At 43.4% G+C, this 27,611-nt stretch overlaps 1 protein-coding gene across 9 annotated transcripts in view; it reads right to left on the minus strand.

Moving 5' to 3' along the window:
• Positions 1–27,611, minus strand: part of TENM4 (teneurin transmembrane protein 4) — a 559,913-nt gene that overhangs the window by 258,828 nt on the left and 273,474 nt on the right. For all 9 annotated transcript variants that reach the window (XM_087966004.1, XM_087966003.1, XM_087966002.1 and 6 more), the window contains exons 4-5: positions 23,244–23,523; positions 13,693–13,962 (exon numbers count right to left, since the gene is read on the minus strand). In XM_087966004.1, the coding sequence (XP_087822130.1) occupies positions 13,693–13,962; positions 23,244–23,466 (493 nt within the window). In that variant the 5' untranslated portion in view covers positions 23,467–23,523. The remainder of the gene's footprint in view (positions 1–13,692; positions 13,963–23,243; positions 23,524–27,611) is intronic.

A 27,611-nucleotide genomic window follows, 5' to 3' on the forward strand; every position in this document is an offset into this window, starting at 1 on the left:
CTGTTCCATCCAGTTACTTCTTGTCCTGCCTTCCTGTGCTTTGGAGAATAGTTCAACCGCATCCTCTCTTTGACAGCCCCTCAAATATTGCAAGACTGCTATCATGTCACCCCAAGTCCTTCTCTTTGGAACCTTCACAGAATCCGGAATAGCAAAATCAGAAGGGACTTTGGAGGTCTTCTAGTCTAACCCCCTGCTTGAGAAGAAGGCCTTATTATACCATTCCAGACAAACTCTTCTTAAAAACCTACAGTGAAGAAGCACCCATGACTTCTGGAGTCAAGCCCTGCTTCTGATTAATTGTTCTCACAGGAAATTTCTTCTTAGTTCTAGGTTGGTTCTCTCCTTGATGAATTTCTATCCGTTGCTTCTTGTCCTGCCTTCAGGTGCTTTGGAGAATAGCTTGACTCCCTCTTCTTTGGGGCAGCCCCTGAGATATTGGAACACTGCTCTCATGTCACCTCTAGTTCTTCTTTTCACTACACTTGTTGTGGTGGTTGTTGTTCGTCGCGAAGTCGTGTCCGACCCATGGACAATGTTCCTCCAGGCCTTCCTGTCTTCTGCCATCTTCTGGAGTCCATTTAAGCTCACGCCGACTGCTTCAGTGACTCCATCCAGCCACCTCATTCTCTGCCGTCCCCTTCTTCCTCTTTTGCCCTCCATCGTTCCCAGCATGAGGCTCTTCTCCAGGGAGTCCTTCCTTCCTTCTCATGAGGTGGCCAAAGTCTTTGAGTTTCCTCTTCAGGATCTGGCCTTCTAAAGAGCAGTCAGGGTGGTTCTCCTCTAGGACTGATCGGTTGTATGGCCTTGCAGTCCAAGGGACTTGCAGGAGTCTCCTCCGGCACTATAGATCAAAGGCTTAAATTCTTTTGGTGCTCAGCCTTTCCTATGATCCTACTTTCCCAGCCATACATTGCAACTGGGAAAACCATAGCCTTGACTCTACGCACTTTTGTTGGCAGGGTGATGTTTCTGCTTTTTAGTGTGCTGTCTAGATTTGCCATAGCTTTCCTCCCCAGGAGCAAGCATCTTTTAATTTCTTGGTTGTAGTTCCCATCTGCGGTGATCTTGGAGCCCAGGAAAATAAAATCTGTCACTACCTCCATTTCTTCCCCATCTATTTGCTACCATTCACCAGAATAGACATATCCAATTCCAGCAACCGTTCTTCATATGTTTTAGCCTCCAGCCCCCTAATCATCTGTGTTGCTCTTCTCTGCACTCTTTCTAGAGTCTCAACATCTCTTTTTACATCGTGGCCACAAAAGCAAGACAAGACCGACATGTGCTGGGTATGAAAATCTCTGAATCACACATCAGCACCAAGAAAAGGTAGGTTCCATCTACCGCCCTAATCTGAACAAAAACTAAAACACCCAGAAATTCGAAAAGTTTCTACAATCTTACAGACAGAATCCCACAAGAAGCGATGCAAAACATCCCGATCCAACTGGGCATTTTTGCAAAAATAGAGCCAGGATTCGCTCGGCTTCTTCTCCCACGACCAAAACCCATTGCCAAGATCTCACCCAACAGATTAACAAACCTAAGCTGCGTGTCCCATTACATTGGTGGCAGGGGAGCAAACTCTGACATGCTCAGTTGAGTTTGAGATTTATGACTAGGCATCCACTGGCCCCTGCTGAGCAAATCAAACCAGGTTTAAAAAGGCACAAAGAGCCAATTAATTAAAGCAGGAGGCCTGTGCTAACAATGAAATATAAATAAACACAATTCAGGGACAGCTTTGCCCGCAACTCTTTATAGATCTCTGCAGGTTTGTCTGATGGCTGATAAAATTCATCCCTTTTCCCTAAAATACAGATTTGTTTCTTCGCTTGGATAAAGTTTATGGATCATTAAGCACCAAATAATCACTGTCTTTCTTATGATTCATTTCTAACCCATTACAGCGTCTTCTAAACAACGGGACAAGAATCCCAAGCAAGAAATTGTGACCGAATAAGATGAAATGGTAGAATTGCCACCTTTTCAGGGATAATTTTTTAAAAAATTGACCATAGTGAACAATGAGCTGCTGACACATAAGAGAATAAAAGAATTGGAAGGGACCTTGGAGGTCTTCTATTCCAATTCCTTGCTCAAGCAGGAAACCCTGTAGCATTCCAGACAAATAGCTGTCTAATCTTTTTTTAAACAACCTCCAGTGATGGAGCACCCACAACTTCTGAAGGAAAGCTGCTCCACTGATTAATTGTCCTAACTGTCAGGAAATTGCTCCTTAGTTCTAGGTTGCTTCTCTCCTTGATGAGTTTCCATCCATCGCTTCTTATCCTCCCCTCAGGTGCTTTGGAGAATAGCTTGACTCCCTCTTCTTTGGGGCAGCCCCTGAGATATTGGAACACTGGTATCATGTCACTCCTAATCCTTCTTTTCATTAAACTAAACATACCAAATTCCATGCTATCTATCTACCCACCCATATATCCACCCACCCACCCACCTACCTATCTACCTACCTACCTACTCACCCATCCATATATCCATCCATCCATCCATCCATCCATCCATCCATCCATCCATCCATCCATCTTCCTACCCACCCACCCACATACCCATCTCTCTCTCTCTCTCCCTCCCTCCCTCCCTCCCTCCCTCTCTTCTATCTATTTGGGCTGGAGTTTCTCGGGTTCTTTAGCCAATAAAGAAAAAAAAACACCCTGCAGTTTGTTTTTAAATCCCGTTTTTCTACTGTCTTGTACTGACAGCATACAAATACAGTGGTTTTTGTTCCTAAAATAGTAATAATAAGTTGATGGAAACTGGGCATTCTTCTCTCTCATTGCCTCCCATTCGAATATTCCTGAAAAAGGTCTTTGCAAAAATGTTGGTGGATCACCATGCAGCATATAACTCAGCAGCTAGAAAGTAAGAAGGTTTTTGGTTTTATGACACCCCCTTCTCATGAACGTGCAACAAAGATAAATGAACCCACTCTCTATGCCAAGGCCTAGAGCCTAGAGCAGGGGTCTCCAACCTTGGCAACTTTAAGCCTGGAGGACTTCAACTCCCAGAATTCCCCAGCCAGCTGGCTGGGGAATTCTGGGAGTTGAAATCCTCCAGGCTTAAAGTTGCCAAGGTTGGAGACCCCTGGCCTAGAGATTCTCAAGAAGAACTGAGAACACTCCCTCTGCAACACTACAATTCTTGCCTCTCAAACAAAAATATGCAACATTTTATTTTAAAAAGTAATGGGAAGAAAACAGAAAGAGGAAACAAGGGCCAGGAGGCTGAGTGAGAGTGGCCCCAAACTCACCCAGCTGGCTTTCATATCTAAAGTGGAACTAGAACTCACTGTCCCCTGGTGATTGGCCCAAAGCCTGCTAGCTTTCATACCTAAAGTGGGGCTAGAACTCACAATTTTCTCGTGATTGGCTCAAAGTCACTTAGTTGGCTTTCATATCTAAGGTGGAACTAGAATTCAATGTCTACCGGTGATCGGCCCAAAGTCACACAGTCAGCTTTCATGTCTAAGGCGGGACTAGAACTCACGGATCCCAGTTCCCAGGCCAGCACCTTAACTATTACACCAAACTGGCTCTCTATTAATAAAACCTCAATCATAAACAAGTTGCTATGATTTATTTTCATGAGACTGGGCTCCCTGGCATCCACAATGTAGAAAAGCCAGGTGAAAATGATAGAAGTTTCAGAATGGCTTAATTAACCTCTTTGATTATTGGGGGGGGGGGGGGGGGGGGAGCAATATATTCTCTTCTATTAGTAAAACACATTTATGACTGATTGGAAAGCTCTTATACACTTTTTGCATCAAATGGAAAAAATGAACTTATTTGTGGTTTGATGATTGGGGGAGGGGGTGGTACCCTGAATAATTGAAAAAAAGTGAGCTTTCTTCTGTAGCAGAACTGTTTGTAACTCCATTTATATTTGCTGGAAAGGAATAGAAGCTTTTTCTTTTTATTCTTTCTCTCTGCACTTTTTTTCCTTCTTCCTTTTCTTTTTTTTTACTGCTTTTTCTTTTTTACTTTGTGATGTTCTTGGCAACACTTCTAATAAAAATGTATGCATCTCTATATCTCCATATCTATATATCTATGTCTGTCTAACATTTGTCTGTCTGTCTGTCTGTCTTTCTCTCTCTCTCTCTATCTCCATCTTTCTATCTATGTATGTAACTTACTCTCCCTCTTCCTCCCTCCCTCCCTCCCAATCTCTCCTCCCTCCCTATGTAACACCCTCCCTCCCTCTCCCTCCCTATCTATTTACCTACCTACCTACCTTTCTCTATCTATGTATCTCTATCTAGTTCTATCTATTTATCTATCTATCTCCATCTCTATCTCCCTCTCTATCTCTCCTCCCTCCCTATGTAACTCTCCCTATCTCCCTCCCTCTCTCTATTTATCTATCCATCTCTATCTATGTATGTAACTTTCTCTCTCTCTCTCCCTCCCTCCCTCCATCCACCACCTACCTACCCACCTACCTACCTACCTACCTACCTACCATCCATATCTACCTGTCTGTCTACAAGATACTTGGGGCTCCTGGAACAATTTCAGTGCATCTCATTATATGTAAGAGAAACTTGATCCCAAACACCCAAATTTTACACTGGCGGCTGGGCTCCCACGATAAGACCCCCCCCCTTGAAAGAGGTGAAGGCCCCAGTGGTTTCTTTTATCTTCAGAATAGCTTTCACCTGGACTGTATTCATTGTTGTGGGTTCTGGGGGTTAGAAAATTAAAATTACAGGCTTAAAACTCAGGCCACCTTATTCCCAGGAAAAACAATATATGGATGAAAACTGGGGTGGAGGGAAACCCAAAACAACCTGGGCTGAATTTTAAACCCAAAGCCCGTATCTGTGACTTTGGGTGCAAAAGCCAGCCTCTTTCGCAGATGGTTTCAACTAGGGGTGGTTTAACCTCAAATTCCAAATTGAACCTGCCAAAGAAGGAATGAGTTTACAAACCCTGTAATTGTCAGAGCCTCAGCTGGTAAGTATTGAAGGGGCTCAGAAGAAATTTCAAGGGCAACTTCCATGAACAAAAGAAAGGAACAAAGAATTGAATCTAAGAAAGAAATGTGATTTTTTCCCTCCTCCTTCTCCCGTGTATACAATTATTTAAACCATTCTTAAAATCAATCCTACTTGGGACCCCTTGATGAGAGAGGTAGGTAAGTAAGTTTTCTTACGGGATCTACAAACTTCATCTTAAAATCATTTTAGTACTGAGAGGAGGTTTAAAATTCAGCGGGTTTTAGGTCTCTTGATTTCAAAGGAAAGGCCATAGATTATTTTCTTTTCCAAAAGTAACTGCTTGGATTACCTCTGCCATATTTTTGTATATGTTTGATACTTCAAAGCATCCAATTACTTTAAAAACATTTTTTTTTAATTGTGAGCATGTGCCAGTTTTTGTATCACCCATAAAACAAATCTTCCAACAAAGGTGTGGGTTTTTTTTTCCTTCTTAAAAAATAAAGCATGTAACGGCATTCAAATATTCAAGAAAGAAGGAGACAGGAAGATGATCGAAGTTGAGTTGCAAATTGATTAAAAAAAAAATATCGGTATGGATTAGATGTCCCACTCTTCCCAAAGTATGAGGTAAAAGAGTCACCTCGTGGTGAGATGGGTGTCAAAACACAACACAACACAACCAGACCAAACCAAACCCAACCAAACCAAAAATAGATGAGTCGCAACGAATCAAGAAATAATCAACAATTAAATCTCAAATGATTCCCTTCAAATAAACACCGGAATCTATTACAGCTAGTCCTCCACTTAAAACCATTCATTTAATGCCAGTTCAAAGTTACAATGGCACTGAAAAATGTGACTCTCGACCATTCCGGCATCTTCAACATCACATGATCGAAATTTGGACGCTTGGAAACTGGCATGTACTTATGACTGTTGCACTAGGCCACATGATCACCTTCTGTGACCTTCCCAGCTGGGTTCTGACAAGCAGAGAGTGATTCGCTTAACCACTGCAATGATTTGCTTAACGAACGTGTTAAAAAGGTTTGCAAAATTGGGCGCGACTCACTTAACAACCATTTTGCTTAGCAACCTAAATCCTGGTCCCAATTGGGGTTGTAAGTTAAGGACCACTAGAGGGTGACATTGCATTTCCTGTAAGAGTTTGCTGTACCGCTTTGCTTAGGCCCTTAGCAAGGGGGGCATTGTCCATACAACTGCCAGGAGTTGACCCCAATTGATTCCATCTCACAACCAATAACAATGAAAATGACAATTCATCAAGAACACCAAATGCCCATTTGGTCTAGTCGTTAAAGCACCAGGCTAGAAAATGGTAGATTGTGAGTTCAAGCCTCACCTTAGGTGACTTTAGGCCAATCACCCGGGGACAGTGAGTTCTAGTTCCACCTTAGATATGAAAGCCAGCTGGATGACTTTGGGCCAATCACCAGGAGACGGTGAGTTCTAGTCCTACCTTAGCCATGAAAGCCAATTGGGTGACTTTGGGACAATCACTAGGAGACAGTGAGTTCTAGTCCCACTTTAGGCATGAAAGCCACCTGGATGACTTTGGACCAATCACGGGAGACTCTGAGATCTAGTCCTGCCTTAGCCATGATAGCCTGCTGGATGACTTTGGGCCAGTCCTTCTCACTCTCTCTCTCTCTCTCTCTCTCTCTCCCTCTCTCTCCCCCTCTCCCTCTCCCTCTCCCTCTCTCCCTCTCTCCCTCTCTCTCTCAGCATAGGAAGAGGATGTGATGGATATTTTCACCATCTTGGGTTGTTTGTAAAAATAATAAAGATAGGATACAAAGAAATAAACAAACATCCAAGGGTCATTTAGTCCTCAAGCTTCAAATTCTGCATCTCTACTGTACAACTGTCAACCATCTCTCTCTCTCCCTCTCTCTCTTTTTCTCCCTGTCTCTCTCACTCACTTTCTCTCAACCATTTTCTCTTTTTCTCCCTGTCTCTCTGTCTCTCTCACTCACTTTCTCTCTCAATCTTTCTATTTCTCCCTGTTTCTCTCTCACACTTTCTTTCTCACTTTCTTTTTCTCCTTCTCTCTCACTCACTTTCTTTCTCAATCTTTCCCTCTGTTTCTCCCTGTTTCTCTCTCTCTTTCTCAATCTTTCTCTCTCCCGCATTTTCTGCCATCATCTGAAAGCCTCCTTGAGTTTCCTCCCCAAATGGGATTCTTTCAAGAGAGAATTTGCCCAACCAATTAAAATGCACTCAACACAAACCCTTCACCAATGAATTGCCCAGGAGGCCACCTGATCTTCTAGGACAGTGGTCCCCAACCTTTTTTATACCAGGGACCAGTTTCAAGCAGAAACACTTTTTCAAGGACCGGCGGGGGGTGGGGGGTGGGGGGAGGGGAGATTCTATTTTCCATTCCCAAAACTTTATGTTTACCCTACAACTAGCATTAAAGACACCTGACTGCAGTCTCTCTAGTTCTAGGTCTTGCCCAGCTGTGTAGCTACAAAATTTCATGCAGATGTTTCTCTTATCTCTGTTTGGTGAAAACAGTAATTGAATGAGGAGCATTTAGTCAGTGTGTTTTCCCTAGGAAGCTCCTGTAGTCCTTGTTTAGGGATCATTCAGAGCTACGATGGACCTCTAACATCCAGCCCAGGAAGAAACTGCTTCAAAGAAGCCGGGGAGTTGTGTGGCTTTTCCTGTCGCCGCAGCTCCTCCGAGCGCCCGTTCACCCCACCCGCCCGCCCGTGCGCGTTCAATCCAGTGCTCCGTTCTGCCTGCCTGCCTGCCTGCGTTTCTGGTTGTTTCGAGCAGCTTCGCTGATAAAAAGAGGCGAATAGTTATTATTCTCAGCCGAAGCTGCTCCGAATCAACCAGAAACGAAGGCAGGCAGGCAGGCAAACGGAGCACTGGATTGAACCGCGCGGGCGGGGTGGGGGTGAACGGCGCTTGGAGGAGCTGCGGCCACAGGAAAAGCCACCACCCCTCCGGCTTCTTTGAAGCAGTTTCTTCCTGGGCTGGTGGAGGAGCGAGAGAGCGACTGAGAGAGGAACGAGGCGGGAGGAAACCGAAGCCGCTGAGCCGGAGAGCAGGACAGGCTTTGGTTGCTTCCTCCCTCCCCTTCTTTCATTTGTGTCCTTGATCCCTGATCCCAGCAGCATTCACCGAAGGCGAAGAAAGCCGCCATTTTTTTAATTTTATTTTCTTTGCGGCCCGGTACAGAGTGATCCACGGACCGGTACCGGTCCGCGGCCCGGTGGTTGGGGACCCCTGTTCTAGGAGACAAGTGCGAAGGTGACCTCAAAGGCCAGTGACATACCTTCATGGTGGTCACCTCTCCTGTCAGGTGTAGAGCGCCAATACTGAGCATATTTAACAAATCCCCTGGGGACGAGGCTGTAGGAATCAATAATCTGCAGCAACTTCAGAATATTGATAAGATCCAATACCGGAAAACATGCGGGAATGTGAGGAAACTTCCAGAGCCTCTGAAGTGTCAATCTCTCTTTATTTGATCAACCGATCTCGACTTCATTTAATTGAAGCTCCTAAAGAGGCACCGACCAAGATCAGCTGAAAATAGGCCACCGATTAAACATCCTGCATAGCTGTGGCAATATATAGGTAGTGCTCATCTTACGACCGAGCCCGAGACTTCTGTTGCTAAGCGAGACATTGGTTAAGGGAGTTCCGCCCCATTTTGGAACCTTTCTTGCCCCATTGGTTAAGTGCACCCCCCGAAGTCGTTAAGCGAGTAACATGACTGTGAAGTGAATCTGGCTTCTCCGTTGGCTTGGGCTTGACGGAAGGCCTCAAAAATCAGGTGATCACATCACCATCGGACACCGCAATGGTCATAAATACGAGTCAGTTGCCAAGTGGCCGAATTTTGACCACATGACCCTGGAGACGCTGTGTGTTGGGAAAACAGCCATAAGACATTTTTTTTCCCTCAGGGCTGCTATAAACTTCCAACCAGCAGTGCGTTTCAAAGTAGTTTACCACCGGTTCAGTGGGCCTGCCTTGGTGGACGCGCTTTGTGCACACACACACACTTTGAGTGTGCGTGCCAAACACGCAATTTGCGCAGGCGCAGAGGCTTTCCGACGCACCTCCTGCAATCCTGCACTCTCCCTGTCGCTTCAGCAGCTGACGCGCAGCAATCGGCTGTGCCGTGCAAAGCAGCTGCGCTTCAAAAGCAGGCCATAAAGGTTAGTATGGGAGCCCGGGCGGGTGTTGTGGTTCGCCGGCAGCAGGTGCAGACGGCTGAGGAGAGCGAGGACTCGGATGAGGGGCCAGGACCATTAGGGAGTGGATTGCTGCCCTTCAGAGATTGTGGGGGCTGGCAGCAGCGATGAGGAGGTTCCCGAGGAGCCTGTGCCAAGTGTGCGCGCACACGGGGTTGCTTATGGGAAAGATCAGCTACAACAGCACGGGCAACTTGGGAGTAAGGCTGCAAAGCAATGGCCCCACCTTCAAGAAGATAAAAGCCAGCTGTGAAGTGAATGTTCTTTGCAGGAAGCAAAGCTGTTTTGAAACTCAGCCTCGTGGACATTTCAGTATCTTAATTTGGTATTTGAAGACTCTCGTGTTATAAAATATTTCTTATCTGTTATTCTTGGCAGCCCTGCACAGTTTTGGCTAGGCTTGTGCTTATCAAAGTTAATTAGTTTGCAACAGCCTTTTAACCGGGGATTCGTAAGAGGTTTCTCTTCCCTTTGGTTCATGTTTGTTTTATTGGAAAAGGGTTTGGGTCAGAACAGCGGGTGGGCGGGCCCAACAGCAGCTCCTCAGACAGAACCAGTTCAGTCTCCACTGATCTTCGGAGCTACCAGTATGCCAGAAGCAGGCCGAACCAGTAGAATAGCACCACTGCATCAAACGGATTGTTCTAAGTTGAGAGCTAATGTGATGACCCAGACGTGGCACAAAGGCAACACAATCAGATAATCAGTAGGAGTCCCTTTATTATCTCCAACTTTGCCCCCAATGTCCAGGTTACCTTCAGGCTGGAGAAAAACTCTCCCAGGAACAGCCTTTGACTGCAGAAAATTCAGTCCAAAACATGGTCAACAAAAACTGTAACTATAAGTCCAATCAAGGCAAAATGAGGTAACTAGTCCGGCAGAGCAGGAGAAGGAATTCCAGACCTGAAGGCACGGCAATAATTCAACCCGGTTGGGAGGATGCCAGGAATGCAGATAACCAAAGTCAACACAAGAAAAACTCACGTTTGTTCCCAGCAGATGCCGCACTCAGCTTGCATCTCTTTTAAACTCTCATTCCCAGGTGTAACTAATGAAGGGAATCAGGGCCCTTTCCTTCTCCGTAACCTATGCAACCACGTTGCTCTTTTCTCCGTTCCTCCCTGTGTGCCCTAGGATGAAGAGAAGGTGCGCCTGGGTCTTCCTCTGAATTTCCTCTCTCTTGTTCTACCTCTCCCCTGCTCTGCCCAGCCGGACTTTACCCTTCCCCAGTTCCTTCCACAGTCAACGGAGCCACACTCCCACTCCCTGTCAGTTGTTCGGCTTACTCCTCTGAGTCAGATTCCGGCAGGGGCATGACAGCTATTTATAATGGTGTTAAAGTATGTTGAGGGTCTTAAAAACCCCAACCTGCTTTAAATTTTAGTTGTTAAACCAGACTGATGGCAGTTCGATCACAGCTAAAAGACAGGACAGGGCTCCATAGGATGATTCGTGGTGTCTTCACACACAGAGATTATGTTCCTTTGACCAATGACAACACAATAAACAGTTTACAATTTGGAAAGCCTTTGTCGCTTTGATGCAATTTCTTGGCCTCTGTCACCTAACGCTGAATCTCGTCAGTTGATTGATGGAGGATTCAGGCGAAGACAAGCGGTCGAATATTCCCTCATGCCCTGCACCAAGCACACTATGAAATTTTACTGAGTTGAATTTTTACGGTTGGGAAACCAAAGCTGCATTTCTTTCCGGATTTTTCTGTCCCCAGATTAAAAGAATGGGTGGAAATGGGGTTTCAAAATGGGCAAGCAAAAGACCAAATGGGTGGATAATTTTTGCAGGGCGAGCTGTTCCCTTCACAGTGATGGGGGCCAAGATGGAAAAAGTCATGGTTCTCTCAGAGGCTGAGTGGAAAAATGGGGAACCAGAGCAGGTCAGCCAGTGAGAATTTCTCAGAAATATTTTTCCGCCTTGGTTGTTTTTTTTCCCCAAGAGGAAACTGGACTTTCCTGTTTTTCTTTGAAGAAGTTTCATTTCTCACCCAAGAAGCTTCTTCATCTCTGACTGGATGGTGAAAGATGGAAGGATTGAGACTCCTTGCAGACAGCTGGTCATTTGCATCCTTTTAGAGGGTCATTGAGGCCACTTGGAGGTTTGTCTGTATCCTCAGGGTCACCTCAGTGGTTCAAATGGGTGTGGAGCCTTCTTGGGACTGCTGAAAAGAACTCCCAAAGGTGTTTTTTCAGGAGGCAACTGGACTTTCTTGTTTTTTTTCTTTGTTTTGAAGACATTTCGCTTCTCACCCAAGAAGCTTCTTCATCTCTGACTGGATGGTGGGGAATGGAAGGATTTATCTTCCTTGCAGACAGCTGGTCATTTGCATCCTTTTGGAGGGTCGTTGAGGCCACTTGGAGGTTTACCTGTTTCTTAGGGTCATCTGAGTTCTTGGCTGCAGGATGTTTTCTACCCTGTGTCTTTTCACTGTTGAGGTGACCCTAGCATTCAGGTGACGCTGAGGACACAGACAAACCTCCAAGTGGCCTCAACGGCTCTCTCTCAAATAATGCAAATGACCGGCTGTCTGCAATGAAGGATGGGATGAACAACCTTTGAATGGTGCAGGAATATGAACGGATTTCCAGAAAAATTGCAGACTACAGGAACCATTTGCGCTTCAGTTTGAAATGCAGACAACACAGACTCATTCCGCAACAGCCTGCGCTTCAACAGGGAAGGGACGCCAGGCAGAAAAACATCCTGCGAAGGCTCCACACCCATTTGCATTACACAAGTGACCCTGAGGACACAGATAAACCTCCAAGTGGCCTCAACGATCCTCTAAAAAGGATGCAAATGACCAGCTGTCTGCAAGGAATATAGACCCTTCCATTCCCCACCATCCAGTCAGAGCTGAAGAAGCTTCTCGGACGAGAAGCGAAATGTCTTCAAAAGAAAAAAAACAAAACAAGAAAGTCCAGTGACCTCCAGAAAAAGCACCTTTGGGAGGAAGTAAATCAGTTTTGATATTCTCTTAGCATCGCCCAGATGGACTCCTGGCCTTTTCAGAGTGGCCAACACGCAAAATCTTTATTAAGGAATAGGTCAGGATGCCATTGTATATTAACTTCACTCTTTATGCCCTAAAGAATTGATGACCTAATCTTCCAGCACTGTGTCCGCAATTTCAAGACATCCCTGCGGTGGAAACAACCAGGCTGAAGTGACCTTCTAGTTTTCATAAAAGATGAATGGCTAAAAGTGTGCAGTCTCTCTCTGTGTGTGTGTGTGTGTCACTTCTGTCCCTTTAGCCCCAGCAGAGCTATTTACACAGACAGTGGGAGTCAATCGGAATGAGTTTTGGAAACTCAATAGAAGATCATTTCCAAAGATAAATATCCATTCAGAGATAAAGGCTGGAGACAACAGGAAAGGAGATGTTTATGCAGGAGGAATTTATTAGCATCCCTCTTGAAACTGTCGTTTGGATAGACCAGTGATGGCGAACCTTTTTGTTGTGGTGGGCTGAAAGCGTGCGCGCGCATGCATGTCAGCACCCACAATGCAATGTGCCCCCCCCTTGTGCATGCATGTACAACACCCCAGCCCCGCCCTCTTAACTGCACTATGCATGTGCATGCCTCCCAGCGGATTTTTGGCCTGTTTGAGGCTATTTTCACCCTCCGGGAAGCTCAAAGGAAGCTTCTGCAGCCTCGGGAGGCCTTCTGGAAATAACGGAAGCGCCCATTTTTCAGCCTCTGGAGGGCCTCTGGAGCCCCGGGGGAGGCCATTTTTGCCCTCCCAGAGCCTTGAGGGAAGCCTCTGGAGCCTCATGAGGCTGAAATCGGGCCTGTTTCGGCACTTCCGGTATTTCCGGAAGGACCGTTTTTTCGGCCTCCCGAGGCTGCAGAGGCTTTCCTCGAGCCTCTGGGAGGGAGAAAACAGCCGCAAACGGGCCGAAAATCAGCTGGGAGGCACATGCATGAGCAGTGCAGGTAAGTTTGACTGGGGCTTGTGCGCCTGCACAAATGGCTCTGCGTGCCACCTGTGGCACGTGTGCCATAGGTTCGCCATCACGGGGATAGACCTTCCCCGTGAGCCCATAGGACATTTAAAACCATCAACTATTTTTTCCCCCCTGTGTATTCAAAACATGAGCCCTTCAGTCATTTATGGGTAAATATTTTGGACCGCAACACAAAAGGAAGTGAAAGTGCATTCTTGACAAGAATTAGGACTTTTCCTCCTCCATTTTTTTCCATAACACACATCAAACATGCCGGAGATTTAACCGCACAACCGAATCACACACGCGCACACGCATACAAACACACAAAAGAAACAGAAATGGATCAAAAACAGGACGTTTCCTCCCCCCGTGAAAAAGTCAAAGTGAGGACAGCAACCATGTGGAGGTGGCGGCCGCCATCTTGGCTTTTCCTGACTCCTGCTAAGGACTCCCTTGATAGAAAGGTCTCTGTGGCAACCAGGGGAATGAATCCGGCTGTCGCTTTTTCTTACCTGTTTCTGTGTTGTCGTGTTCTGTGTCGGTCAAGGTAAGGTTGGAGTTGGCCCTGCTGGACAAACAGGAACTACGCCCGGACTTGGTGCTGCGTGCCCACAATCGCACCGGGTGTTCTGGCGACATGATGGCGTCCATTTCCGTATCGGCGTCGGAGCCAGCACTGATGGAGTAGCTGCCGTGGGGCAGCCCTAAGTCAGTCCGATATAAAGTCCCATGGGGTGGAGAGACATCTTCAAAGCCCAGTTCTTGTAAAGAAAAGTTGGTTCCTGCACACAAGGAAGAAAAGAACACAAAGCACGTCAAGAGTATATTCATGAACTGGAATAGAGCATGGTAACAAGGTCAGCCAATGATTAGGCATAGCAATTAAGTCAGCCAGTGAGGACTGTTTGGAAACTGAAAGTAGAAGTAGCCTAGGCATGGCTCTATATTAAGCTCTGAAGCTATGTTGAGCTCTGAGTCTGTCTGTTGAAGATGAAACTGCTTCTCTCCTCTGCTGTGTATAATGCTTGCCTGCGGAATTAAAGTGAAACTGATGTCTGTTTCTGAGCTCCTGAGTTGCTGTTCTGCTCTGAGCCTGTAACATGTCTGCTTCTGTTTGAGGTTTCTGTTTCTCCATGTTGGAGAAATCTACAACTGGTATTGTAAAATGTACTTTATACGTTTATAAAGAAGTTAAATGAAGCCTCAGCCATGTGTGTTTACATTTTCTGGCGCTGAATTTAAGCTGCAATACTCTGAACAAAGCATTAAGTGACCTTCTGTAACTGGAGACGGTGTAGAATGGGGGTGTCAAACTCCATTTAATTGAGGGCTACATCAGGGTTGTGTTTGACCTCGGGGAGCCACCTCGACGTCACTAGTGTTGGGGGCACCTGTGGTGGCCTGAGCGCTCTGCCGGAGAAAACGGGCTCCCTAGCTCCGTTTTCAGCTGCAACGGCCTCTTGCAACCCTCTGCCAGTGAATGACCCTTGTGTCATCATGAGCTCCATTTTTGCTAGCAGAGGCACTCCGGGCCAGTCCTTTGCTGTTCCAGGGCATTTCATTACCCACCAAGGTAACATCATCAGTGCTAGAAAGGAATGGAGTTTGCAATGGAGGAGGAGGAGGACAACTCTGGGTTCTTGGTGCTCTCTGAATTTGATTATTTCCTTATAGACCTTTAATTACCAAACTATATAACAGCATCAGTGGTAGAAGGGAGAGGTTTGCTCTTACTTTTATATTCAAGTGGCTTGCCACCAAGCTCAGAGAGCACTTAGGAATCCACAGTTCAGCCCTGAGCTATACATATTTTCTTCTGATTTTAAGTGCCAGAAATATTATATTGTTGAAGGTGAAAATGTGGGGGGGGGTTGATCCAAAAAACCCACACATATACACATATGCACACACAATATGCCAATCATTTTTTGGGGGGAAAACTACAGCTAGTACAGAAGAGGTAGGAAGTTGTGGGTGAACCGTACACCTGTTCAATTAACTAAACCAGATTGCCAATTGTTCCAATCTGTTGGATAACACAACAAGCAATCTAAAAACCAATTAATCCAGATAATATTCCTGGCTCTCGTTAAAAAAAAGCCAACAGCTATTTTCAATTCACCACCTCCCAGCTGAGAGTAGATTTGAACAGCCAGTTAAAGGGGTAGAAAACTACATCATCTTAGAAGCAAAGAGGGTGCTACAGCTACAACTCATCTCCCTCTGGAAATTTCAGTTGGAAATTTCGACCATTGGAACTCCAAATCCAGGTCAAAAGTACCTTTTTGGGATCCCTTTGAATGGCTGCTTAATGATTGGTCATGAATCATAAATCGACAGATAATTAGAACTGCAGAAAAAACAATGGCTACCAACCTACCTTCCATGGAGGACCTGTATACTGCACGAGTCAAAAAGAGGGCTGTGAAACTATTTACAGACCCCTCACATCCCAGACATAAACAGTTTCAACTCCTTCCCTCAAAACGATTCTGCACACCAGAATAACTAGACACAAGGACAGTTTTTCCCCCGAAAGTCATCATTCTGCTTAACAAATAATTCCCTCAACACTGTCCAACTATTTACTAAGTCTGCACTACTATTACTATTGACCTTCTCATCACTCCTTATCACACATCCCCTCCCACTTGTGACTGTATGACTGTAACTTTGTCGCTTGTATCCTTACGATTTATATTGACTGTTTCCTAGTATGATTTGATTGCTTATTGTATCCTATGACTAACATTAAGTGTTGCACCTGATGATTCTTGACTCTTGACGAATGTATCTTTTATTTTTATGTATATTGAGAGCATTTGCACCAAGATAAATTCCTTGTGTGTCCAATCACTCTTGGCCAATAAAGAATTCTATTCTATTCTATTCTATTCTATTCTATTCTATTCTATTCTATTCTTTCTATTCTATTCTCTATATTCTGTTCTATGATTACGGAAGCAACTTCATACACATAAGGAGTTTTAATGCAAGAATAATAATCTTAATTATTAATAATTAATAACAGACACCCATTTCTCTCATCTTTCTCTCCCTTCTCTGGTTCTTTTAGGTTTCCTGTTTTTTTCACTATCTTTTCACATTCTTTCACATCTAGATGGCAGCAGCTATCTTCACTAAACTGTCTCTCTCTCTCTCTTTGTCCTTCTAAAACATTTTTATTACTTTTCTGTACCAATACGAATACAGTTAATCCTTGACTTGCGACCAGATTTGAGCCCAAAATTTCTGCTGCCAAGTGAGACAGATATGAAGCAAGTTATGCACTGTTTTTACGACCTTTCCTGCCACAGTCGTTAAGTGAATCAGGTTTTCCCCGTTGACTTTGCTTGTCAGAAGGTCGCAAAAAGGGATCCCGTGACCCCACCAGGTTACTATGACCGTCTTAAATATGAGACAGTTGCCAGGACTCCAAATTTTGATCATGTGACCACAGGGATGCCACAATGGTCAGAAGTGTGAAAAAATAATCATACGTCACTTTTTTCAGTGCGGCAACTTTGAACAGTTACTAAACGAATAGTTGCAAGTTGAGGACTACCTGTAATGGCCATTGAGGTCAAAACTCATCCATTGCCTTGTATTTCTGTATCTGTCTGTCTGTCTGATTGTCTATCTACCTATTATCTCTCTCTCTTCTATCTGTCTATCATCTCTCTCTCTCTCTCTCTCTCTCTCTACCTACCTACCTACCTACCTACCTACCTACCTATCTCTATTCTATCTGTCTATCATCTACCTACCTACCTACCTATCTCTATTTGTGATGACCTGGGGCGTGGCACAAAGGCAACACAGTCAGCTAATCAATAAGAGCACCTTTATTATCTCCAACTTTGACCCCAATGTCTTGGTTACTTTCTAGCTAGAGAAAAACTCTCTCAGGAACAGCCTTTGACTGCAGAAAATTCAGTCCAAAACATGGTCAACAAAAACTGTAACTATAAGTCCAATCAAGGCAAAATGAAGTAATTAGTTTGGCAGGGCAGCAGCAAGAATTTCAGATTTGAAGGCACGGCAAAACTCACACAGTTGGGAAGACGCCAGGAACACAGATAAGTCATGACAACACAGGATAAAGTCACGTTTGCTCCCAGCAGCCTGCCGCACACAGCCTGCCTTTCTTACCAACTGTCTTCCCAGCTATGGCTAATGAAGGGAATCAGGGCCCTCTCCTTCCTCGTAAGCCACGCAACCCATGTTGCTCCCTTCTCTGTTCTTCCCTGCGTGCCCTAGGATGAAGAAGGGGTGGGCCTGGGTCTTCCTCTGAACTCCCTCTCCCTTGTTCTACCTCTCTCCTGCTCTGCCCAGCTGGACTTTGCCCTTCCCCAGCCTCCTCCACAGCCAACAGAGCAACACTCCCACTCCCTGTCAGCTGTTTGTCTTCCTCCTCGGATTCAGACTCCGACAGGGGCATAACACTATTCTATTTGTCTATCATTTATCAATCAATCTATCTATCTATCTATCTATCTATCTATCTATCTATCTATCTATCTATCTATCTACCTACCTATTATCTATCCATCCATCCATCCATCCATCCATCCATCCATCCATCCATTCTATGATTCTGCCTGCCTGCCTGCCTGCCTGCCTGCCTGCCTGCCTGCCTGCCTGCCTGCCTGCCTGCCTGCCTATCTATCTATCTATCTATCTATCTATCTATCTATCTATCTATCTATCTATCTATCTATCTATCTATCGCCTATCTATCATTTTCACCTATCTATCCATTCATTTACCTATCTACCTATCATCTATCTATCTATCTATCTATCTATCTATCTATCTATCTATCTATCCATCCATCCATCCATCCATCCATCCATCTATCTATCTATCTATCCATCCATCCATCATCTATCATTTTTACCTACCCATCCATTCATTTACCTACCTACCTACGTATCTATCTATCTATCTATCTATCTATCTATCTATCTATCTATCTATCTATCTATCTATCTACCTACTTATTATCTATCTATCCATCCATCCATCCATCCATCGATTCTATGTTTCCGTCTGTCTGTCTGTCTGTGTCTGTCTATCTATCTATCTATCTATCTATCTATCTATCTATCTATCTATCTATCTATCTATCTGCCTACCTATTGTCTCCCTCTCCCCCCCCCTCTTAAATTTAGAGACTGACCATCTCACTCAGAGGGACCTTGTTTTGTTGGAAAAATGTACTTTAAAAAAATTGAATGGAACATTGCAAACTGAAGAAGTTCAGAGGGAAAAAAGGAAAAATAACATTGACGATACGGTAGAAAAATAGTGGATCTTTTCAACATTCAAAATTTTAATTGCAGACACAGAAGCAATCCATCTATCCATCATTTTACAATGATGGATGTTTCCCCCTCCCTTCCTTTTTTGAATATGTCACTAATGGGTTATTTCTTTTTTCCCTATATTCTATATTCTATATATTCTATATTCTTTGCATTCAGCAAGGAAAAAAAAAATCCCTTCCTGTCCTTTAAGGTCCACCTGCCTGTTTTAGAAAGCAGTCAACCTGTCAGATACTTCTACATACCTCATCTCTCTGGAATGTATTACCAAGTGAACTCTATCAAGTCAATGTTTAAAGTCCTTCAAAAAATGGATTTTTCATAGCCCTCATGCCAGAGTAAGTATGCTTTATGGAGACTTTGTTTATGACCGAAACCAATTTTTAAACATTACACTTGTAGATGGAGGGGCGATTGATATTTTGAGCAGTTTATTTTTACGCTGCTTTAACTTGAGAGAACAATACCTATTCATAGATTTAAAAAAAAACATCATAGGTGGAGCTCAACTCGTGGCAACTACCCAGCACAGGTAGTCAAAACACAGATGAGCCAGATTTATCTTGCTAAGTGAGACAATTAAGAGAATTTTGCCTCATTTTACAACCTTTCTTAACATAGTTGTTAACCAATGGGTGGAAACTAATCAAGGTGAGAATCAACTTAGAACTAAGGAGAAATTTCCTGACAGTTAGAGCAATTAATCAGGGGAACAACTTGCCTCCGGAAGTTGTAAATGCTCCAACACTGGAAGTTTTTAAGAAGAGATTGGACAGTCATTTGTGTGAAGTGGTGTAGAGTTTCCTGCCTAAGAAGGGGGCTGGACTAGAAAAGGGGTCGCCCACCTTTTGGACCTCAGGGACCACCAAACCCATAATTTTAAATCCCGCGGACCAGAGACCCTGGGAAAATCCCCCCAAAAAGTCTGCAGGAAAATTCCCAACCCCGTTTTCCGATCGTTTGTTCTTTATTTGGGATCGCAGGATACCGTCTCCAGCTCTGTTCTCAGGGGGAGAGAGAGACTTTTGGCTTCATGCAAGGAAAGCAGCAGAAGCTGCAGAAGTCTTTCTCTCTCTCTCTCCCAAATTCCGCCAGAAATGAGACTTTGCCACGCAGCCTCTTGGAGCAGGAGGCCTTGCAGGGTCCCAAAGACTCATTTCTGGTGGAGTTTGGGGGAGAGAAAGAAAGATCTTTGGTGCTTTCCTTGTGTGCAGCCAAAAGCAGAAGAAGAAAGAAGTGGAAAGAAGCAGCTCAGTGGCCAGGCCAGGCGCGTGGGGCGAGTGGGGCAAGTTCCCCATTCCACCTTTCTCCCCTCCCCTCACTACCTCATGTTGTTTGCAATGCAAGTGACACAAGCTTTGTGTTCCTGTGGGCCATGTGGGTGGCACAGCCTTCTGTTCCCGCGCAGCCTGGATTAATTGCTTTGGGGGTGACATTTCTCTGTGGACCACCAACATTTTCTCACGGATCACCAGTGGTCCCCAGCCCACAGGTTAGTGACCACTGTTCTAGAAGACCTCCAAGGTCCCTTCCAACTCTGTTATTCTATTCTATTTAAAGTAAATCACTATTAAGTTAGCCAAAAGATTATTAAGTGAATCTGGCTTCCCCACGATGGGCTTTGCTTGACAGAAGGTAGCAAAAAGGGATTGCGTGATCCCAGGGACGTTGCTATCATCATTAATACGAGTCAGTTGCCAAGAGTCTGAATTTTGATCATGGCGTTGCCGCAATGGTCGTAAGTGTGGAAAATGGTCATAAGTCACATTTTTCAGTGTCGTTGTAACTTGGAACAGTCACTAAATGAACTAAGTCAAGGACAAAATTCCATGCAGTTTCTCTGGGGTTTGAGGTGATGTGTGTACTCTTATTATTATTGTTATTGGTTAATCTTTGGTGAGATTCACAGCCTTTGGGGCTGGTTGGTAGGTCAACAGCTCGAGTCCTAACCAATGACCTAGGAACTGTTCAGGTAGCGTCGGAGGATATAAGCTGTTCCAAGTAGGGTGGTTTTTTTGTAGAATCAAGGTATTCAAGTCTGATAAATTCAGAATTTCCAAATAGCGAAGTAGCCCTTTAGGTATTGCTCCAAGGGCTCCAATTAGAATTGGGATAACACATGATTTCTTTTTCCAAAGTTGCTCAACTTCAATTTGTAAGTCCCGATACTTGGTGATTTTTTCTTGTTGCGTGTCTACAATTCGTGCATCACCAGGTTTTGCAATGTCAATGAACCAACCCTTTTTCTTTTCAACTATTGTTATTTCAGGTGTGTTGTGGGCCAAATGCCTGTCCGTCTGAATTCTGAAGTCCCACAAGATCTTGACTTTTTCATTCTCCAGAACCTTCTCAACATGATGCTCCCAGTAGTTGTTACTATACTCAAATCCAAACTTTTGGCACAGTGAATGATTTTAACAACTCGGTTATGGCGTTCTAAGTAGTCAGTTTGTGAAATTTTGCTGCATCCACTGATTAAATGTTCAACTGTTTCATCTTTCTCATTACAGAGGCATTATTCTTATTCTTATCCTTACTATTGCCAAGAAAATGGCATGTTACCAGGACACGAGCTGGTCTTAAAAAAAAGGTTTTAACTTCTTTTCAGCAATCTCTCTTCCTGTCATATCCCTGCTCCCTTGGCGCTAATTATTCTTGTTTCAGCTCCAATCTCATTTCCTCAAGTGTAAAATAGGAATAATTACTTTCAGGGGAAGGCTAGGCCCAAAGACTGTTAATCCATTTTTACAACAAGGTCTGGTTCTCCCATCACACTAAGTTTCGGTGATCCTGATGATGGCCAGTTTTGTTACTGTGCTTGATGGTTAGATGGTTAACCTCCTTAGATATCTACTCTAATTGTGATTCTGTGGCACCATACTGATTTTATCATGGCTTCGCCTTAATTTAATATTTTATCTTAGGTGTTAGATAGAATCAAGACCATGGAAAGTGTTGATACTGCTTTATAAGGCCTTGGTAAAGCCACACTTGGAATATTTGCATTCAGTTTTGGTCACCATGATGTAAAAAGAAGATGTTGGGACTCTAGAAAGAGTGCAGAGAAGAGCAACGAAGAGGATTAGGGGACTGGTGGCAGGACAAGAAGCAATGGATGGAAAATAATCAAGGAGAGAAGCAACCTAGATCTAAGGAGAAATGTCCTGACAGTGAGAACAATTAACCAGTGGAACATTTTGCCTCCAGAAGTTGTGAATTCTCCAACACTGGATTTTTAAAGAAAAGATTGGACAACCATTTGTCTGAAATAGGGTTTCCTGCCTAAGCAGGGGGTTGGATTAGAAGACCTCCAAGGTCCCTTCAAACTCTGTTATTCTATTCCATTCCATTCCATTCTATTCTATTCTATATTTTATTTTCTATTCTATTCTCTCTTCTCTTCTCTTCTCTTCTCTTCTCTTCTCTTCTCTTCTCTTCTCTCTTCTCTTCCTTATTCTATTCTATTTCTATTTCTATTATTTCTATTTCTATTTCTATTTCTATTTCTATTTTTATTTCTATTTCATCCCATCCCATCCTACTTTCTATTCTATTCTATTCTATTCTATTCTATTCTATTCTATTCTATTCTATTCTATATTCTATATTCTATTCTATATTCTATTCTAATTTTATTTTCTATTCTCTTCTCTCTTCTCTTCTCTTCTCTTCCCTTCTCTTCCTTTCTTATTCTATTCTATTCTATTTCTATTCTATTCTATTCTATCCCATCCCATCCTATTCCATCCCATCCCATCCCATCCTATTTTCTATTCTATTGCCACATATTCTTATATACATTAAAAAAAAGATAGATACAGATATGGATAAAATAAAACCTCAGTTGTTTTATTTATGATGTTTTATTTAAACATTTGTGTTTGGATGAATAATGCGTTTTATTAGTGCTGTTTATCACTTATTGCACGATCTCTGTAGAATGCCATATGCTAAATAAATAAATCCTGATGGCCTTTAAATGATGATCACCAGCCCCGTACATGCACTTTCTCGATCCCTGCAGTGGAATGTGTGCTGGATTCCCAGAAGGGAAAGGCCACATTCCCAAGGATCATGAAACAGCAAAGTTTACATACTTTGGCTGGGAGGAAGAGAGTAGACGGGCTCCTCATTAGATATTCTCAGAGTTTATACTTAAGGATGCAAGTACCCTGTTTCTCCAACAATACGGCCTCCCCCAATAGGAAGTCCCAGCATGTTTTATAGGCATGAAATGAAATTAAGCCCCTCCCCCCAAATTAAGGCCTATATTAAAACATGCAAAATGGGGCGGGAAATGGCAGGGGGGCTTGCCGTTAGGAAGTACTTTTGTTGAACACCCGGATATGGTGCTGCCTGCGTTGACCCTGATACAAACTGCCCCACCAATGCCGAGGTCAACATCCAAGCCGTCGCCGCCCACCCTAAGATGCAAGGGGGGGATTTAAGTCACCCCCAAAAAGACGGCCTAGCCGTTTTTTCGGGGCTCAAAAAAAATAAGACCCGGCCTTATTATATGAGAAACACGGTAGTTACTTTAGTTTGGCACAATTCCTGTCTACAGGCAAGGAACGATATAGGGAAGTGCTACGAAGTATACATATATACGAAGTATAACGCCGCACGTCTTTCTAGATTTTGGGAGCCTCGCAATTGTGGTTTGTTTAATCTTCTTAACCAGACAAGCCATAACAGGTTACTTTATAACACTCATGGTTTGAGTAGCTCCTACCTACCTGTTCGACAGTACTCATCTGCTTCTTGGGGTACCATGTCTTTAACCCGACTGCCGTAGATCATTCTGGAATCCTGGTCATAGGCTTTCAGAGTCTCGCTGGAACTGTACGACTTCTGCGGGATTTTGCTGTCCTCGCTCTCCGCGGAGGAGCTGGTATAGCGCCGTTCAGCATCGCAACGTTTGGTCAAAGAACGGTATGGCTTTCGGTCTTTCACATCCATGGCCCTCGGATGGGTCTCTTCCACATCAACAAAACGGGGCGATCTGATCTAATTGTCCTAGAAAAGAGAAGTCGCGGGTTAAATTGGTGTGGTAGAAACCATAATGGATCTAAGAAGGTTCATTACATCCGTGTAGGACCACTGATCCACCTGGTTCCTTATAACGTTCTTTCCAGCCAAGACCCAGTTTGGTCCAGTGGTTAAGACACCAGGCTAGGAAGCAGGAGAGCATGAGTTCTAGTCTTGCCTTAGACATATAAACCAGCTGGGTGACTTTGAACCAACCACCAGAAGACGACGAGTTCTAGTCTTGCCTTCTAGTCTTGAAATCTGGCTTTGGGCCAATCAGGAGGAGACTGTGAGTTCTACTCCTGCTGACTGGATGACTTTGGGCCAATCAGCAGGAGACTGAAAGTTCTAGTCCCACCTTAGGCATGAAAGCTGACTGGGTGACTTTTGGGCCAATCAGCAGGAGATGGTGAGTTCTAGTCCCGCCTTAGGCACAAAATCAGGCTGAGTGACTTTGGGCCAATCAGCAGGTGACTGTGAATTCTAGTTCCACCTTAGGCACAAAATCTGGCTGAGTGACTTTGGGCCAATCAGCAGGTGACTGTGAGTTCTAGTCCCACCTTAGGCATGATATGTGGCTGAGTGACTTTGGGCCAGTCAGCAGGAGACTGTGAGTTCTACTCCTGCCTTAGGCACGAAAGCTGACTGGGTGACTTTGGGCCCATCACCAGGAGACAGAGAGTTCTAGTCCTGCCTTAGGCATGAAAAACAAGCTGAGTGGCTTTGGGGAAAATAGGAGCAGGAAGGTGCACTGAAATATGTTCGCCATCTTGAATTGTTTGTGAAAACAATAAAGGTGGGATACAAAGAAATAAACAAACTGACAGAAGCTCTCCATGGTTTCCAAAAGAATACAGATATCCTCCCTGATATGCCCAAGAACTCTGTACATGCAATAGAACCAGCGACCATCTGAATGCAGAGAAAGTGGCCAACCCAAAAGCTACAAATTGTGAGCCTCAAGCTCCTTTCTCTGCATTATCAAGCACCCATGAAAAACGGCGCCATAAATCCATCTGATGGACAGGAGGAATCCTGATTTAGATCGTTAAATCAAATCAATTGTTTATTCCTGCAGTCGAAGACCAGCATACACACAAACTAAAACAACAATAGGATAAAATCAATGCAGATTGTTATAGAAGCATCAGTACTAAAAATGAACAGTGTAGAACAGTCCAACACAGTGAAAGTATAAAACAATTAAAACAAACTACAGTGAGAACATAAAATGCTAAGTCAAAATATTAGCCCTAAGTCTCGGGGAGGGGGATATCTAAATTACAGGTAGTCCTCAATTTACAACCACAATTGAGCCCAACATTTCTGTTCCTAAGTGATTCAGTAGTTGATTTTTTTGCCCCATTTTACGACCTATCCTGCCACGTTAAGTGAAATCACTGCATTTAAGTTGGTAACATGGTTGTTAAGTGAATCTGGTTTCCCTGACTTTGCTTGTCAGAAGGTCGCAAAAGGGGCTCACGTGACTCCCGGGACACTGCAACCGTCATAAGTACATGCCAGTTGCCAGGCCTCTGAATTTTGATCACGTGACCATGGGGATGCTGCAACGGGTTGTAAGTGTGAAAAAACAGTCATAAGTCGCCATTTTCTGTCGTATCTTTTGTCAGAGTATATTCATGAACTGGAATAGAGCATGGTAACAAGGTCAGCCAATGAACAGGAATAGCAACTAAGTCAGCCAATGAGAACTGTTTGGAAACTGAAACTAGAAGTAGCCTAGGCGTGGCTCTATATTAAGCTCTGCTGCTCTGAAGCTACGTGAAGCTCTGAGTCTGTCTATTGAAAATGAAACTGCTTCTCTCCTCTGCTGTGTATCTTGCTTGCCTGCTGCACTAAAGTGAAACTGATGTCTGTTTCTGAGCTCCTGAGTTGCTGTTCTGCTCTGAACCTGAAACATGTCTACTTCTGTTTGAGTTTGCCCCATGTTGGAGAAATCTACAACTGGTATTGTAAAATTTACTCTATATGTTTATAAAGAAGTTAAATGAAGCCTCAGCCATGTGTGCTTACATTTTCTGGCACTGAAGTTATGCTGCAATACTCTGAACAAAGCATTAAGTGACCTTCTGTAACTGGAGATGTTTATTTTTTTCTGGCGCTGAATTTAAGCTGCAATACTCTGAACATCTTTGACCGGTCACTAAACAAATGATTTTAAGTCCAGGACTGCCTGTACTAAGCATGAAAATATATTTAATTTAGAAACAGAGAAAATAGACATTAACATTTAGAGCAGTGTTTCTCAAATCTGGCAATTTTAACGTGTGTGGACTTCAATGCCCAGAATGCAGTCCATACATATTAAAGTTGCCAAGTTTGCGAAACATTGATTTTACACTTTAAAAAAATCAGAGTTAAAAGGTTTTTGGGCCAGGAATAGCAATTTTGGATTACAGCGCTTAAAATGTTTATAAGCCTGGGCCTAGAAACGCCGTCTAAGCTCAGCAAGAGGGTCATGCATGAAGAAAGAAACTTTTAAAGCTCTACTCTAAAAAGGACCAGGGGAAAATTGCAAAACCAAACATCAGAACCTCATAAACTCTTTGCTTAAGATTGTCAGAGTGTGACCGATTGATAAATTATTTATCTAACTGTATTTGCAATGCGTCTCCGTTCTACCGCTTGCTGTAGATCAGCTTTTATCAAGCCTTAACTTTTTAAAATGTGAGCCTTTAAATTTAATAAAAGAAATACATCAACGTAAGCACCGCAAAAAACAACAACAACCCCAGCTGTCATTACATCAGGAAGACAAACAATGACAATCGTTGAACCAAATAAATCAGAATCGAAACTACGGTAACCAAGATAGATGCTTAGTCAAATTACCTCATGAAAAATGCTCATAAAAATAATAAAGAGTTTTTAATGAAATGCTTAGGTCAATGCTACTGCAGGTAGTTCTTGACATAGGACCATGGTTGTGACCGGAATTTTTGTGAAAAGTCTTCTGGCCATAAGTTGAGCACCACATGAACAGAATCTGACTATCCAACCATGTTTATGTTGGTTGTTAAGCAAACTGCTAAAAGAAAGCAGACGGAAGTGAAGCAATATTATATTGATCATATCTAGTTTGATGAAAACAAGGACTAGGGTTGACATGATAGCAGTTTCCCAATATTTCAGGGGCTGACACAAAGGGGAGAAGGAGTCAAGCTATTCTCCAAAGCACCTGAGGGCAGGACAAGAAGCAATAGGTGGAAACTAATCAAGGAGAGAAGCAACTTAAAACTAAGGAGAAATTTCCTGACAGGGAGAACAATTAACCAGTGGAACAACTTGCCTCCAGAAGTTGTAAATGCTCACACACTGGAAGTTTTTAAGAAAAGATTGAATGACCATTTGTCTGAAGTGGGTTTCCTGCCTAAGCAGGGGGTTGGACTAGAAGACCTCCAAGGTTCCTTCTAATTCTGTTATTCTATTCTATTCTATTCTATTCTATTCTATTCTATTCTATTCTATTCTATTCTATTCTATTCTACTCTACTCTACTCTACTCTACTCTACTCTACTCTACTCTATTCTATTCTATTCTATTCTATTCTATTCTATTCTTATTCTATTCCTATCCTATTCTATTCCTATTAATCTTCTCATCACTCCTTATCACCCATCTCCTCCCACTTGTGACTGCATGACGGTAACCTTGTCGCTTGTATCCTTACGATTTATATTGACTGTTTCCTAGTATGATTTGATTGCTTATTATACCCTATGACTATCATTAAGTGTTGCACCTGATGATTCTTGACGAATGTATCTTTTATACATCCGCACCAAGAGAGCATCTGCACCAAGATAAATTCCTTGTGTGTCCAATCACACTTGGCCAATAAAAGAATTCTAATTCTAATTCTAATTCTAATTCTAATTCCTGTTCTATTCTATTCTATTCTATTCTATTCTATTCTATTCTATTCTATTCTATTCTACTCTACTCTACTCTACTCTACTCTACTCTACTCTACTCTACACTACTCTACTCTTTTATTTATTATTTACATTTATTTTGTCAAGTGATTATAAGATAACAGGTATAAGTATAAACA

The sequence above is a fragment of the Notechis scutatus genome, chromosome 5 (genome assembly GCF_049901735.1).
Source record: "Notechis scutatus isolate UNSWTSFEM ecotype Mainland chromosome 5, rNotScu1.2, whole genome shotgun sequence".
Lineage (NCBI taxonomy): Eukaryota > Metazoa > Chordata > Lepidosauria > Squamata > Elapidae > Notechis > Notechis scutatus.